The 17339-nt window shown below is 36.3% G+C and overlaps 1 protein-coding gene across 1 annotated transcript in view; it reads left to right on the forward strand.

Moving 5' to 3' along the window:
* Positions 1–17339, forward strand: part of CLVS2 (clavesin 2) — a 64144-nt gene that overhangs the window by 36283 nt on the left and 10522 nt on the right. The window contains exon 3 of the mRNA XM_041745146.1: positions 13923–14033. Coding sequence (XP_041601080.1) covers positions 13923–14033 — 111 coding nt within the window. The remainder of the gene's footprint in view (positions 1–13922; positions 14034–17339) is intronic.

The raw sequence follows: 17339 nt of genomic DNA on the forward strand, positions 1-17339 counted from the left end.
TGGATGACAGGCATTAAGAAGGACACATGATGTGATGAGCACTGGGTGTTATCCTGTATGTTGGCAAATTGAATACAAATAAAATAAAATTAAAAAAAATGCACCCATAACCCTTATTCTATCCTTATCTCTAACAGTTCTAACTACAGCCCTATTCCATCCCTATCCCATCTCTAACCCTCATCACCTCATCCCTGCTGCTCCATGATGGGTGGTCATGATAAAGGACCTGGTAGATGGTGGGTCACACATTACTTGATCATTTAAAAAAAATAATTAGACTAAAACTCTAGCTGTTTTTAAAATTTTTAACCTGAGATAGAATGTCTCCACATCAAAGTGGTTGCACTAAAACATAAATATTACAATGTCAGATTTCCGGAACAAACTACACACCCCTGCTGGGCTAATGTTCCTACAACATGACTGTAACATACCGCTCTGTTCTCAAGAATGCCCAGTACAAGCCCCCTCGGGCAAGACAACCAGGATGGTCCACATAGACTCCATAATGATCTTCTCAGCCATGCTGCCAACATTTTCTCACATACCCTCAATTCCTGATAAATACTCTGAGCAACCGTTATCTTAAAGGTGGCTCAGTCTTCACATCTTTGGTCCTACTGCTCCTTCACCCCAGGACACCCTTCTGCTCTCTCCATTGCCTCATCCACAACTACCAGATTCTCATTGACACCCCAAGGTCTGTGCATGGACTACCTCTTTTGGGAGTACTTTCATCATTATTCTAAATTTCTCTTCAATCTGGCATCGTTCCTTTCCTTCAAACTTAAACACACCTTGTAGAAATTATTTTTTCTTGATTTATGTTATTCTCTGTTATTCCCTTTAGCAGTAGTCTATAATTTCCTTCAAGGTAAGGCCTCTGCTTCATTCACATTCCCCTTACATTTCCCAGGCTTGAGTAGGGTTCAATAAATATTTGCTAAATTTAATAGATGCATAGACAGGCATATAGCTGTCTTTATGTTGATATTTTTAAAGTATTTGACGTTTTTACCACTATACATATTTACAAGTATGTGTGTGTTTGTGTGTAGTACATGGTCATATAAAAACATTTGAAAAATATAAAATACGCAAAGCATAAAAAGAAAAGCCATCTATTATCCAGTTACACAGAATTAACACAGCTAACATTTTGATGTATGTTTCTAAATATTTTGTATTCCTTTTTAAAGTAAATTAATGTTTTTCCTAATTTCTTAACCTATTATAGTATTTGATTATTTTCTGTCATTAAAAATTCTTTGGAAATGCCATTTTAATTGCTCTTGAATATGAGCAAATATATTATTTTTTTATTCACTGTTTTGTTAAAGTAACTTTAAATTGATCCCAATGTTTTCCTCATTACAAAATATGTATAAAACACTTTTGTACATAAAATCTTACTCGAACAATGATTTCTTTATAATTGGTTTCTAGAACTGATATTAGGGTACAAAAGGAGTATATTTTGAGGTTTCTCAGGAATGTTTTACCAGTTTATATTCCCTCAACAGAATCTGACGGCTCCTGTCTTGCCAAACCCTTGCAGCATTGAGTTTCATCATAAAAAACAATCTGGTCTAGTTTTGCATGCCTGATGTAGGCAGGAGTGTCCTGAAATATCCACTTAAGGACTTCTGCCTAATTCTTTTTATAATTTGCTCTTCTCAATTCTCTAGCTGAAGTTCTGCAGCTTAACTCCCCTTTGGCAATTTTGAATATGAGAATGTCAGCACTTCTGAATGTGTGTTACTAAAGTAGTTTAAAAGTTTAGTGAGAGACCTAATCATTATTGATATACTGGCTGGGGTAGTAGTAAGGTCTACTGCATTTGACTTCTAGATTGGAGCTACAGGCCTCAAGACACAGGTCACGGAAAATTACTACGTATTCTATTTTGATGAGAAATGGCACAACTATTTGTTACCCTTGCTATGCATTCACTTTTAATAGAAGAGCCTGACTTGGAACATGATGATGTAACAATTTCATAAGTTGGTGGTTTTTACTGTGGGTTCTCTCCTGCTGTTATACTTGATTGGAATTGATATTTCATGAATTGTGAAGAGGTGTGAGAATGGCTTTGTGTCACGTTCTCCAGGCTGCCTTGCCTCCTGCATGTACCAGGCACACACCAGCCTTGTGTCTTCATGTTAAGGCTCTGTGGCTGTGATTTGCTTCCATCTGTTATCACCATCTCTGACAGAAAAAAAAGTAGCTGGGAGCAACACGTAGGTTGCTCACAAAAGAAAGATCTTCCTGCCCATTCAGTTATAGGATGACCAAACATATTCTAAGTAGTTTTCCATGTTGGTTTTGCGTTAAGAAATAGTTTTAGCTCAGAAGAGCTCTTTCGAGGAGGAATATTTTATGTAATATCCCACTAAGTTGCCTCAAGACTCAGACATTCCCCTATCCATGCAAAGTTGATGCTACTGAGTCACCAGTGTAATTTGAGAGTTTTATCCAAGTGGAGGGATTTCTCTAAACTAATAAACCAGCATTTGTGTTCCAGGGACCCTTGCTGGGTGAGGAGGGCTGTGTTTGAAGCCAGGTGAGCCAGCACCAACTGATTAATGGTGGGCACAGGAAAAAAATGACAAAATAATGATTTGTCTAGAATTAGAGTATCCTTGAGATTTTGAGATAGATTAGGCGGTTCTAGCCCACAAATTTCAGAGGCCCTGATCATACAGTCATAGTGTACTCTAGGAGACATTCTCTCCACAATAGTCCTCTGTTCTATTTAGTAATTCTGTATATGTGGCAGGGATACTTTTGCTGACAGAGACACATTTGTCTCATGGGTAAGTAGATTTATCACTGGAACCTAGAAGCCAAGAATGTATGGGTGATTTCAATACACGTGTTCAAAATGAGTAGGAAAAGAAAAAAAATGGAATAACATTGCATTTTTTTCTGTTGAATCAGTATATAGCAAGTTATTATATCGTTATTTTAATATATTTATTGACATGGTATTTACAAGTGCTTGTTATGTGTACTTGTTATTTACAAATGATAATTTACCGGCAAAAAAGGAACTGGGGTTATTCCTTGTAGATTTAAACAAGTCAGCTATGCTGTTATTTAAGATTTTTAAAACAAAATTAAAAATTTAGAACTGATGGTCTATGTTAAGATTGTAGCAGTGTTAAGAGCACCACAAAACACTCATTTTTACTTGAGCAGATGATAATCATGTGTTATCTTGGATGAAGAAAGCACAATTCCTTGCTTTTCTCTGGGCCTGTAGCTTTATAAACTGTAGAAGCCCTTGACCACCACTGTGCTCTGAGTGACCTGAGAAGATTCCTCTTAGTGTTCTTGAGTGGAAGTTAAAAGACTCTAACTCTAGTCCAAATAATAAATTCTGATTGTAGAATCACGAAAGCCATGCAATAAAATCCCTCTGCATTCAACATGTTGGTGTGAGACCTGAGCTGCCTACAGCATATGTCCATTCACAATTAAAGGTGATGATTATTCTACACCTTAGAATCCCTGTGGCAGGTTTCCTAGTAATTTGCCTTGAGAACATACAGCCCTTCAGAAAATCCTTCTATGCTTTCTTTTATGCACCCTATAAAGGAGAACTTCAGGCAACATCATTGTACATGGGCATCATTTCTAATTAACTTAAAAATTAAACCAGAGGACACCCTCGGATGAAACTGAAAAAGAACAAAAATCTAGTCCATATCTATAATGAGAACTGAATTTCATAAAAGGAGAGCGACAGAGCAAAAGAGAATTATTAGGAGTCACAGTGTCATGAAGTATTCATTAGCTAAATATTGATGTATATAGAATGGGGGGAGGAATGGCTACTTTTTAAATAGAAATGTCAGAAATGACATGTATTTGCCTTTGGGTAGAGCACATTCTGTTGACCACCCTTAAGAGAAATACATGTTGACACACTTGTATTCATGATAGTTTAAACAATAGCTGACATTTTGCCAAAGGTCTTAGAACAAATAGATATTGTAAAATATGTAAATGCAAATCTAGGTACATTAATTTTTAAATTAAAAAATCTAAAAAGTTATCTGTATTTTAGTGCATATGTAGATTAGGATTTTAGCACTTGGGAGGGCAAAATTATTTCAAAATATATTCATATCTTAAAATCTTAAAACTTTTTAATTCTAAAAAAATGTTTACCTACGATGCCATATATTAATGGGAAATTAATGTATACTATTAATTACTCTTTTAAATGATCCATTATGGTTAATCAATGTTTCTTAAAACACTTATTAAAATTATGACATTGTTTTCTGAGGAATCATTAAAATTCAAGTCTGTAATTTATGTGCCTTTTGTTTCAGAGATTGCTCATCAAATAGAAAACCTTGCTAAGTGCTTATTTTGAAATAAAATGTGATTTATCTTTGAAGGCTGACTTGTTTCCTCTAACAAGAATTGACTATTCATTTTTAACCATTTAATTATTTTTTCTCTTTTCTCAAATTCCAAAGTGTTAAGTAAACTTTAGAAAATGTTAGTAATTATTGTTTCCATACATGTCAGAGCAATTACCTGTTTTGGTGAAGTTTGTTTCTACGCGGTTCTTTCTGTGTAACCCAGTTCCTTTATTGTCTGCTTACCTGGATAGCATGAGGGTTTAATGGGCAGTTAGAAGTTAAGAGGTTGGAGGTGAAGCATCCTCCTGCATTTGTACAACCCCAGCTTAAATGCTTATCTCTGCACCAGGTCAAGAGCCTTTGTTTTCAATCTGTTATTTGCATCCATTTACACATGGCTCATTACCAGTTATGAGGCAGGCATAGAAAAAGACATTTCAATTAGCTGGTCATTAAATAGTTTCCTGGCTGTTTTCTCTCAATTTGGCAAAACACACGAGTTAGAATATTTTGGTAAAAATCCTTGTTTCCCTCATGAAAGCAATGGAATGACCTACCTAGATGTGCCTGTCTGGTATTAATGAGACTACATATATGGGATTATATATCCCAGCTGTAGCTCCATTCTCTTTAGTTCCAGACACTGCACAGAATACTAGAGGTGGGAATGGAAGCAGGGCTTTGGAACTAGGACAAACCTGATTTCTTTCAGGAATATTAATCTTTTTTTTTTTTGGAATCTTAATCTTTTAGAAGATGTGTAGGGTCTGCATACAAATAGCTTATTCAACATTCTAAAAGATAGGTATGAGTATACAAATGCTACTACACCAGCTAGAAAGAATATCTCCAAAAGACATATTTAGGAAAATATTGTGTGGGTAGTATATCCAGGCACATCAGTTCCCCCCTGCCCCATGTCCTGATTTTCTTTATTAGATCGGCTAAGAGAACAGATTAATAAAATTCTCTGAATTCTCTATTAACAGAACTCCTAATTGAGGCCTTCCTACAACCATTCAGAATGTTAGTTATGTATATTCCACATTGGCACCTTTCACAGGCACTTTTGCATTTCCACTCCATTATCTTCAATATTCTGGGCTGCATTTTAGATCTGTCCTTCTGGGGGATGCCTTCCCCATCCTACCTTCTTCCTAAGACATCTTTGTAAAGCAGCCAAATCTTAAATTTAAACATATCTGAAGGAAATTAATATTGATGCAGTCTAAGGAACTAGTAGTACTAACTGCTGTAATAGTTACCTTCTACTTTCTATACCTAGGCAGACTTTAAGAGAGAGGGTGATATTATTATATATGTTGTATACATATTAAGGCTTTGTAAAAATTATTCTCATAATTCTAGACTTTTACATATAATTTTATGTCATCTGTATAAAACTTAACTGAAAAGAATTAGAAGCATCCACTAAGATGCTTAAAGTATTCCTTTTGTCTCTGGTTGATAAGGTGATGAGCACTTTTTTTTATTGTGCTTTATTTGATGTTTAGAATTTCTACAATAATCATGCTCAATAATTTTACTGAAATCATCATAATAGTGCAATATTTTTAATCTTAATATAATTCTAGGGATAGAGTTTTGAATTAAAATTATAACTTCTAGGTGTTGCATACTATGACTTATCATTATATGCACTTTGCCATAGTGCATATAACAGTTGAAATTATGTGCTTCAAAAGTGCAGTAAAGGTAGAAAAGAAAAACAAACGTTAAAAAGAGACTAATGGGGGTGCCAGAGTAGCACAGTCACTTAAGTGTGTCTTGGTTTCAGCTCAGATTGTGATCTCAAGGTTGTGAGACTGAGGCCTGCATTGGACTCTGTGCTCAGTGTGGAGTCTGCTTGGGACTCAATCTCCCTCTCTCTCTCCCTTTGCCCCTCTTCCCCACTCCACATGCTCTCTCTCTCCCTCTAAAATAAATATAAATAAATAAATTAATTAATTAATAATAAATCTTTTTTTAAAAAGATAATGAATTTAGTTTTGAATGAGTGAGTTTTACATACAGTTTTTGCCTATGTTTACATGAGGTCACTTCTTAACACACTTGATCATTTTTCGAATCCTAGAGAGTCTTGTGAAACAGGACCAAAGTTGTAGATTTAATTCTCATAAAAGAGTCTATTTTGTTCATGTTTATGAACAAAACTGTACCTTGATTGTACCAGAAATTACATTGATTTATGTTGTTCTCAAGACTGACTCCTTGTGATAGTATTATCCTAACACATAATTTTTTTATTTCACCAATATCAATTAAAGAACTGAATAATATATTAATGGTTCATTTTCCAAGTTTTCTTTTTGAATGGCCAAACATCTGAGGCAAACAAATTTTTGCTAGAAATGTGTGCATAACTTACTTATGTATATTTCATACATAAGTAAGTACATATATTTACCTCTCTCCAGAATACCCATAGTGCCAATATTTATAGTGTCTATATCGCTTATATGCCAATGAGGAAAAGGTAGAGGCTTTGCTTTGATTGATATTATTTTGTAATTGTTGGCAATAGCAATCAACTTATAGGGAAACTCATATATTGCATGAGGTGAATATTTCCAAAGTCATCTTCTCCCAAAGAAAGATATTTACTTGAGTATATAGTCAACAGAGGCTTGGAGAGATGTTGAATTCCACTAGAGCTTTGGCAGCCAAGTTTCCATTAACTCAAGTGCTCAGTCAAGATAATAATCCAGCACACTTTGTACATCCAGCACAAAGTGTACCACTCAAGAATAAAATGAATGGGAGCAGGTAAATTGCCAGAAGTTTTTAGAAGGCAGAAATTCTGTTAACTTTCTTCAACCAATCTTGATTGTACTTTCACTGACTGCAAGGTACCTCTTATTTCATCATCTTCAGTGAAGAGCATTGTGGCCAGCAGAGTCAACGGTCAGCATATTGTATGTTGCTATTTTATTTTATTTTATTATTTTATTTTATTATTTTATTTTATTTTATTTATTTTATTTTACTTTAGATTTTATTTATTTATAGGAGAGAAAGAAAGAGAGAGAGCATGAATAGAGGAGAGAGGCAGAGGGAGAGGGAGAAGCAGACTCCTTGCTGAGCAAAGTGATCAAGCCAAAGTGAGGCTTGATCCCAGGATCCTGAGATCATGACCTGAGCTGAAGGCAGACATTTAACTGACTGAGACACCCAGTTATCCCTGTATGCTGTTATTTTAAATATTATGTTATACTATGTAGTGTTTTAGGACCAAACAACTTCCCATTAAACCACATTATAAAATTCCTTCATGGTAATTTCCATATGTATAAAGTAAAATTTGATATTTAATATGGTAGTCCAGGACTTAGGAGGTGTGCTTAATGGCTATGGTTGGCCATTAACAGTCCTATTAAATGTTTCAATTTTGCAGATAAGGAGATTGAGGCTCAGTTTACATATGTAGTAAGTACCAGAATCTATTCTATTCAAGAAACATTCATCTAGCTCTGCTCTAGGACACACACACACTCTCTCTCTCTTTTAAAATATTGGGAATGTAAAGATGAAATCATACACAGTCTGGATCTGAGTTAATGTGCAAAATAGAAATCTCTCTGGATGGTTCAAGGACAGATGAATTAAAATACAGGGAGCTTTAAAATTTCATTGGAAAAATGGGAGGAATTACAATGTCATTAGGGAGCTATGTCTGCTTTCTTGGTTTTGAGGTCCCAACCCTGCAGATGTGATCCAGAGATCAAGAAACTGCTGTCTTCACCCTCTCACTACTGCCATCCCAGCAGCCTCTCACCTAGTGATACCTAGAAAGTGGAAGGTAGTATCCAGACACTGCCATAAACAGTTGCTCCCCTAGAGTTTTCCTAGCAGCTGCAACTGCAACAAAAATGTGACTGTGGCCTCCGGTTGGTCCTTTAAATCTTGTTCAAGTGTCTCTCACTGACAGAACTCTTATTTATAATCCCAGCTGTAGGATTATAATTATGTCTTAGCCTTCTATCCCCTGCCCTATTGGGTGGGGCACCAAGTGAGTGGAAATGGATGCAGGCCCATCTCCAACAGACCATATAAAACACAAAATCAAGCCTCAAAGAGCTCACATTTTAATAGTGGAAGCAGACAAATGAAGAGACAATATTCAAGGTTATACAGGCAAGTGCAATGAGAGACTTAGGCACTGTGCTCCTGATGGCAGAGACTGGGCTTTTAAGAGAGAACAGGGCATGGAAAAGTGAGAGAAAGGATCAAAAAGAACTTCCTGGAGATGATGTTGCCTGAGCTAGGCCTTAAAAGTTCAACATGAGAGGACAATGCAAAAAGGGAGGGGAGGCTATGCCAGGCACATGGGAGAGAACAAAGTCAACAAGCTTTAAAACTGCAAGTGGACTGCAACAGACATGAAGATGATGCAGGGAAGTGATGTCGTGCCAAACTGGGAGTGGACACAGTGGATTTTGGGTTTTACTATGGCCATGAGAGTGAATACGAAAATATGAAGCTACACAAAGCTGAGGCTATAAATATTGGAGGGCTTGGGGGCATGATTGGAAGCAAGTGGCTTATACTTCTGGTTTCTAGTTCTGCTTGGAAGAAGGTTGGAAGACTCCACCTTGTCCTGACAACAAATAAACAACCAGACTGGAAAATGAGGTGAGGTAACAGGGAAAACCATTGTCGCCAAGACTGGAGGGACAGGCAGGTGAACACAGGGAGTCTTGGCTTACTGGAGCAGAGATCCAGAAGGGGAAACAAACCATGGTGGGAACCAATGTTGGGGCAGGATATCATGAACTTTAAGTGACAAATTGCTGGAAGCTCACTGGGAATGAGGCTAAGAGTTAAAAATTCCAAGGGGCCCCATCCTAAGGGCTCCCCACACTTTTGTGAGATTTACTTCATGGGTTGGATCAGGTTTTTAGTAAATATTAGAGAAAAATCCCCTTGTGTTTCTGTCAGAGGAAAAGGAGAAGAAACCATTTTGAAATATGCCAGAGCACTCTGTTGTTGTTGTTATTGTTGTTGTTGTTGTTGTTGTTACTGTTTTTCTCTTTCTGCTGGGGTATTATTAGAACCTAACTGGCCTGGGGGGTAGAAAGATACCCAACTCTAGGCATCCACATGGGGAAGGGAAATACCCAACTCTAGGCTACCTGTCCCACCTCAGGGAAGAGAAAAAGACTGAGAAACACTTGGGAGTTCACAGTCCAGAGACAGACTCATTAGAAGACCAAGACCTAATCATAAAACTGTAGAACACTTCCCTCCTACCACACCTACCACTGCATTACAGTTGGCTGATTTACAGCCCTTCCTTTTATCTGGTACATCATGTCTGGCTATCAGGAAAAGAAATTAAAAGGGGTACTAAAAAAATTAAAAAAAAACACAACTTGAAGAGACAGAGCAAGCATCAGAACCAGACAGGTCAAGGAAGTCAGAATTATCAGACTGGGCATTTTAAACAATTTTGATTTATATACTAAGTGCTCTAATGGATAAAGTAGACAATATGCAAAAGCAGATGGACTGTATAAGCAGAGAAATGGAAAGTGTATGAAAGAAAAAAAAAAGATATCTGGAGATAAAAAACACCCTAACAGAAATGAAGAATGCCAATGAAGAATGGACTTATTAGTGGACTGGACATGGCTAAAGAAACAGTCTCTGAGCTTGGAGACTATGTCAATAGAAACCTCCAAAATGGAAAGCAAAGAGAAAGAACGTTGGAACAAAAAAGGAACAGAGTAACCAAGAACTGGAAGCCGGATACAGAAGGTATAACATATGTGTAATTGTAATACCACAAGGAGAAGAGAAAGAAAGGAAACAAGGCATCACAGTGAGGAGAAGAGAGGAATCAAGGATTATGTTGTCATTGTGTTGGACTTTGATGCCTGAGAGGTGGCACTGAATCAGAATTTTAACCTAGATTAATTTGATTGCAAAGTCATTGCTTTCCCTTCCTGTGCACCCTGTCTCAACTGTGTTTTGGCACTGATCAAGTCCTTCTTTATGTAAAGATACATCCAAGAAAACCCATGAACTCATGTATGTTTTGTGTATACGTGTGCATATTTATTTTTCAATAGAAGAAGCATGACCTCCACGGGATTGTAGTTTAAAAAAATCACTGAGCCAAGACATTTGGTTTAACAACTTGATAGCTGATGTTTATTCACTTTTGTTTTAGAGATTAAATGCCTTTTCAGGAGTGGATTTTAAAAGCATTCTAAGTAGTTCTGCTTCAGGTAGTGCAGCAGGTTAAAAATTCCTGAAGATCTTCCCGCCATGAAACACAGAGTGTTAGATAAATCACAACAAAAATATCTTCATATTCTTTGCAGAACTCTAGAGAGCAGGAAAGAAGTCATCACCCCTCAACTGCCCCTTGAACCCTAAAGCAAGAGCACAAAGTCTACTGGAAAAACAAAACAAAACAAAAAACAGGAGAATAAGTGAAGCCTAGGTGGTTCTGGAGGCAAATGTTGACTGCAGGAACCTACAGCTTTAGAGGGTAATGAATGCCTAGGGTATGGGGTGGATAGAAGCAAAGACTGGGTTTGCATACAATGTGGGCAAAGGGGGACTAGCTGTGAGACTGCATTCGTCCAGGTGCTATATCCTTAGGGAAGGTTTGTGCAAGGAGAATCTCTGCTGGCTAGGAAATCTTTAAGAAAACCTCTCTGCCTCTCTCATAAGCAGGTGGAAAAATAATAGTAACGATAATAATATTGGTATTAATAATAATGATAATGTCTTCTCTGATAATCTGAGACCATAATTGTCTCCTCTGAATCTGAGATTTTTTTTTTAAGATTTTATTTATTTATTCATGAGAGACACACAGAGAGGGAGATAGAGGCAGAGACACAGGCAGAGGGAGAAGCAGGCTCCACGCAGGGAACCCGATGTGGGACTCCATCCCAGGTCTCCAGGATCACACCCTGGGCTGAAGGTGGCGCTAAACCGCTGAGCCACCAGGGCTGCCCTGAGTCTGAGATTTGAATGCACATTGTATAATCAGAGAAATCCCCCCCAAAAGGAAATTAAATGAAAGCCAAATCATGTTGATAGCACCTAGTAGGAACTGATACAGACCTTATCCGGAGAAAGGCATCCTCAAACTAGCTCTTTCAGGATTCCCAATGATTAATATTAACCAAATATAAGTTCACCATAAATAAGATCAGCAGAGAGAGTAACCAAATTCAGGGTCCCAAGGACTAAGACACAAAATACCTATGTATTAAGTGATTATGTTATTAAGTAATGTTATTAATGACAGAATTAAAATAAACAAAGTCCAAGTGACTAGGGAATTAAAGTTACATGAAAATCTATCTCATAACCTATAAATTGGCAAAAATTAAACAGATTGACGATACCAAGTGCTGTATGTGGAAGAGCTGCAACGTTCCTGATTGCTGGGGGATGGAGAGGTATAAATTGATGTAGTTGCTGTTACCAATTGTGTAAAGTATGTACACTCTATGACTTAAGACTTCAGATATATACCCCACATATACACTTGAACATGCCCAGGACGCATGTCCATAAACGAAGTCTACAGAGCAGAGGTGCTGGTGATGCCTGGTGATGCACACCAGACAAAATATTTGGAAAACAATGTGCATTGACAAGAGAAAATAAATTATGACCTACCATACAATAGTATACCATACAATAGTGACAACTACAGTTGCACATGTGTAAAACTCAAATATGAGGAACTTCAAAAACAATATAATATGATGCTAGAAGAATACATTCATATATTTAGAAAGTTTAAGTACTTAGAAAACCTAACAGTATCTTTTAGGGGTTGTAGGTATATCCATAGCAAGAAATATAAAATATAGAAATAAATAAAATATACAAAATTATAAAATAAATAAGGAGTAAGATATTTATATATTTATAACGCTTATAAAATATAAGAAAAACATTTATAATACAAAATTTTAAAATGTGGTAGAGGAACAGAGAATATGAATAAAGTCAACTCTAAGGTTACCAACCACGTTCTATTTCTTAAGCTGAGTGGAGGGCACATGGATGTTTATCTTAGCATTCTCTTTATTGTACATAGATTATTTTCTTTTTATGTATAAAAATATCATAACTTAAAAACATACGATGTCTACATTTCTATGTAATTCATTTCTATTATCATAATAAATTCTTGAGGAATAAAAACTACATGTTTATAAAAGAAGTAAGGTGCTTACATAAAAGGAGATGTATTTTACTTTTAGTTATTCCAATTTATTTATTTTTTAAGTATTGTTTTTTTATAGTGCATTGCTGCCAGAGATAGAAATGGCTTTGCAAAAAAAAAAAAAAAAAAAGTGCTATTGGCTCTGAAAATCAACATAGAAAACCATGAATTAATTATTAATGCTCCTAAGTGTCTCCCCAAAGGTAAAACATGCACAGCATAACATAATAGGGTTTTTGACTAGACAATCTTGTTTAAAAAAATTTTTTTAAATGCACCTATGATTATTTCAGTTCCTTTAGTTTTTCTTTGTTCCCATTCATGCTCTAAAAAGAATCCAGAAGAATGTCAGTTATTATGATACTTCCCGAGAGACACTTTTAGTGGTATAGTTTTTGTTGCTTTTTTTTTTAAACAAGACTTTCATAGTTGAGTGTGGGATTTCGAACTAGTAGCAAGGATCCATTCATTTATGTGGAATCCATAGCACACTCAAGTGAGGTCAGATGTTGCAATCTATTCAGCTGAAGGATTTCCTTCATATTATGGAGTGAAGTGGGACGCACCTGTTTAGTCACAGATAGGAAGAAAAGACATCTTTACATCACTTCAGATTCAAGCCTTACACAAGTGAGTTCCTGCTGAAGAGGAGACTGGCTTTAGGATAGGCCTGTTTTCTTCCTGAAAAGGGGTGAGTTCAGAGGGTTTTGACTTCACCTTGCAATAATGCATCCCCAAATTTCCCACACTACAACACAAAGTTTTTATTTTGCTTAAGCCTGTTTGCCCCCTGTTTTTTACAGCTGAAATAAGGGAAGGAGAATGTTTATAATGAAGTTGACAACATAGAATAAAGTGAGTTTTGATACATGGTAGTGCTCACGTTGTAGATAACTATAGTGAAATTTAAGAAAATACTTTAATTTAGATATACTTTAAACAATTTAAATAAAATGCTTATCTAACATAGATTCAGTATTTGACAAATCCCTCGTGTCTTTTATTTCTGTTTCTTGGCCAATAGTGACTGTTAACAGTTTGTAGGCTTAAAATACAGCGTTCCTAAAAATGCTGAAGCTCTTATCAACAAACTGTTCTTGAGAAGGATTTGCTTTATTACGTATTGCTTCAGTTTAGGTCTGAAAGTTGCAATATTTAGTGTGGTAAGTTTCTTCCTTCTTTCTTAGTCATCTTAACTCTACAAATAATCTCAGCTAAGTGTGCGGAATAACAAATTTATACACCATATGACCTTCCTCAAGCCGTCTCAGTATATTAAAGCACGTGTTGGTTTTTCTCCCCACTCTGTGTTCCTCTAGGATAGCTTCCCAGCGAGGTTTGGAGGAATTCACTTTGTCAATCAGCCATGGTATATCCATGCCCTGTACACCGTGATCCGGCCTTTCCTCAAGGAGAAGACTCGGAAAAGGGTATTTGCTTGTTTCTTTGTTTTTGTATTCTTTTTCTTCCCATGTTCAACAAATTACGCTGCAAAATGTGTATGTAGTACTGGCCGTGGTAAAATCTACCCCTGTAGTGCATATAAGTATACTTTTAAGACATTTAAAAATTCTTCAAGACCCTATGATTAATTCTGATCAGTGTGTGTATGAAAGAAATATTTAAAAGCCTGCTCATTGGCTTTCCCACAAATTGGGAGAACATCGCAGTACATCATTATATAAAGCCTCAGTTTAAAAGTAAAAAAAATAAATAATTATGCCATGTTACTAGATTTTTATTAGTACACTTAATTTCAAGTAAAATCTAGATCAAAGTTATAATTTTATAAGCTGACATATGAATATTAGTCATTTCATAATATGTATCACATTGAATATAGAGAGTTTTGTAGTATCTAACATAATTTTGTAGTGATTGTCATGTTCAATCATGCTTTTCAGAAAGAATGCTGATGTGTAGAGATATTAGTATTTCTTTAAATGACAAGTTACTTGCGTTCAAAGACTCGGTTTCATCTAACAATGTGGATCATTCAAAGCATCTACAACATAATAATCGTTGTTTTCTGCAAATAAGATAGTTTGTATAAAGCATTTGGCACAGTGCACGGTACATGGTAAGGGCTGAACACATTTATCGTTATTATTAATAATATAGATTGCAAAATGCATTTTAATGTCCATTATTTCATTTTATCCTCCAAAAGCCTCTGAAGCATAAATTTAGTAAGCCTTATCTCCTATTTCACAGCTGAGAAAAGTAAGTCTTAAGATGGTTAAGTAACTTGCTTACTCATTTACACAGCTGTAGAGTTGTAGAGCTAATATATGAATCCAAATATTCCAGATTTAGAGCTATTTTTGCCTCCGTGCTGTGACCAATTTTCAAATGATTAGTTCCAAAGTAAAATATACTTCACTTCTAAATGTGTATTGAAAGTAATTTTCCATGTTTCTCAGTGAATGAGAAGGCACTTCAGGTATCTCTGAGCCATGTTATAGAGGCCTCATTCTGAGCATAAAGGGGAAATAATTGCTAAATATGTGTTTGTATTAACCGTTATTGAACAGAAGGTCTTCTGTATATGAATTTGTTGAAAATGTTCCGGCAGTAAAGGGGGAAGACTCTGTAAAAAATTGTAATTTATATCAGGAATTGTTTCTACCAGTGAGAATGAAATTAATTTACATGTTAGAGTTCAGAAAAGTGTATTGATGTGCTTCACAAATAACGCTTCCAAACTTTGTTTTATGAAGAGATGATCAGGATCCAAAACACCTGCTGGGGCTTTTAGTACATATTGCACTAGTGAATGCTTCTGTAGTATTCACTCTATGCCACATGCTGTTCTAAGGACTTTACATATGTTAATTCCGTTAATCCTTACAAGGACAGCTCTAGGGGAAGCACTGTTATTTTTCTCCTTCTAGGGATGAGAAAATGAGGCACAGAAGGCTAAGCAAATTGCTCTAAATCACACCTGGGAGATAGTGGAGCTGACCATGTGGATTTATTAAGAAGATCGTTCCAGAAAGACAAAGGCCCTGAGGTAGAAACTTGCCTGATATACTAGGCAAACAGCAAGAAGACTCAGAAAGCTAGAGCAGAATGAGCTACTGAGGAGGGTGATACACGATGGGATAGAAGGGAATACGGTGTGCCAAATCATGTGGGGGCTTGTATTCACCTGAAGGGTCTGGGCTTTCAGTCAGAATGATGGGGAAAAAGTTTGAAAGACTTTAGGACAGGGTGACTTGTTCTGAAGGGTGTTCTGTGGAAAAAGACTAAAGAGGATCAAGCAGGGTGTTCTGCTCTGTGGAAAACGACTAAAGAGGATCAAGTCTAAGAAAATGAGGAAACCTCCAGGGCTGGGGCTATTTGATTGAATTGAGTAATTTTGACAATGCTTAGAAAAATTCACTGCTACTAGAATTATTCTAGATGGAAGGGAGGTATCTGAACCTTACCATTTTGATTAAAACTATACGACTTGTAAATCTTCATATGAGAAAATAGTTATAGGTTAAAACACTTTTTGGTTTCTACCTATAGAATCAATATAAAGCACAAAGCTATTATATTTACTGGTATTCCAAGTGATCCAGCATCATAATATTACTCAAACGCTTTATACTGCAGATGCTATAAATCTGTGCTCTGAAAAACTGGTAAAAGAAAACTAAGGAATAGTTGTGAATCTTTTGTCACCAAAGACAAATGGTTCTTTCTTTATTTTTTTCTGATTAAATGAAATCTGACTTTGAGTCACCAACATACTGGACTGATGGGAATATCAACCCTAGGTGGTATAGAATCCTTTCTTCTCAAAATCTCATTAATATCTGGAATCTTTTACATGGAGCCAAATTTCCCATCCAATATGGCCTCTTTGGACATCCTTACTCTTCAAGCCAGTATTATTTCCTTGAATTAAGATCTCCTTTTGCCCCCAAGTTGTCTGTGAAAAAAAATAGCATCTCCACTAAAGCTAGAACCCAAATGGCTAGTCTTCAACCCCAGGCACTCTTCAGCTATTCTAGGGTTATGGTCTCACCACTCTGCAAGAGCTGACAGGATAACAGGCCTCCCCACCGATTGGTGCAACTTTCTACCTGTTCCTCAATATGATGGACTCTCTCTTCTATTCTTTGCTGATTCCCAAACACATTTTACTTCCCTCCCTTCCACTCAGGTCACCTACCATAATCTTAATGACACAGTATAGGGAAGTAAAATAAAAGTATTATCTAGGCTAATTCTTAGAATAGTAAGGTAATCAGAGGCAAGGGAGCCCACAAGAACAAGACATTCTTGCATGAAATGGTGGAAGAGAAAAAATGTAAGGAGAAAAATAACAGGAAAACTTGAATAAATGAAAGGCTTGCAGGATATGAGAGGAGAAGCCATGGAGATATCTAAAGGCAAGACTCTTCAGTCTTGAGACAAATGTGTGCATCGTGTGTTTCAGCAGGGAGGAGGTATGAGATGTGTTCAGTGAAAGAGTTTATAGAGAGCCTTAGAAGATTTACTCTAAGGGAAAGGAAAAGCCGATGGAGAATTGTGAGCAGGGACACATTATCTAACTAACCTTGTGATATGGTCATTCTGGCTGCTGTGTTGAGAGTAAAGCGTAGGTGGTCAGAGTGGAAGTGGGGAGAACAGTTAGAAGGTTAGCACAGTAATACAATTTGAAGGATGATTGTAGTTTGATTAAAGGTTGTAGGGGCGGAATTGGTCAGATGTTCAGAATCATGATATATTTTGAATGAAGA

Source organism: Vulpes lagopus, chromosome 2, assembly GCF_018345385.1.
Source record: "Vulpes lagopus strain Blue_001 chromosome 2, ASM1834538v1, whole genome shotgun sequence".
Taxonomy (NCBI): Eukaryota; Metazoa; Chordata; class Mammalia; order Carnivora; family Canidae; genus Vulpes; species Vulpes lagopus.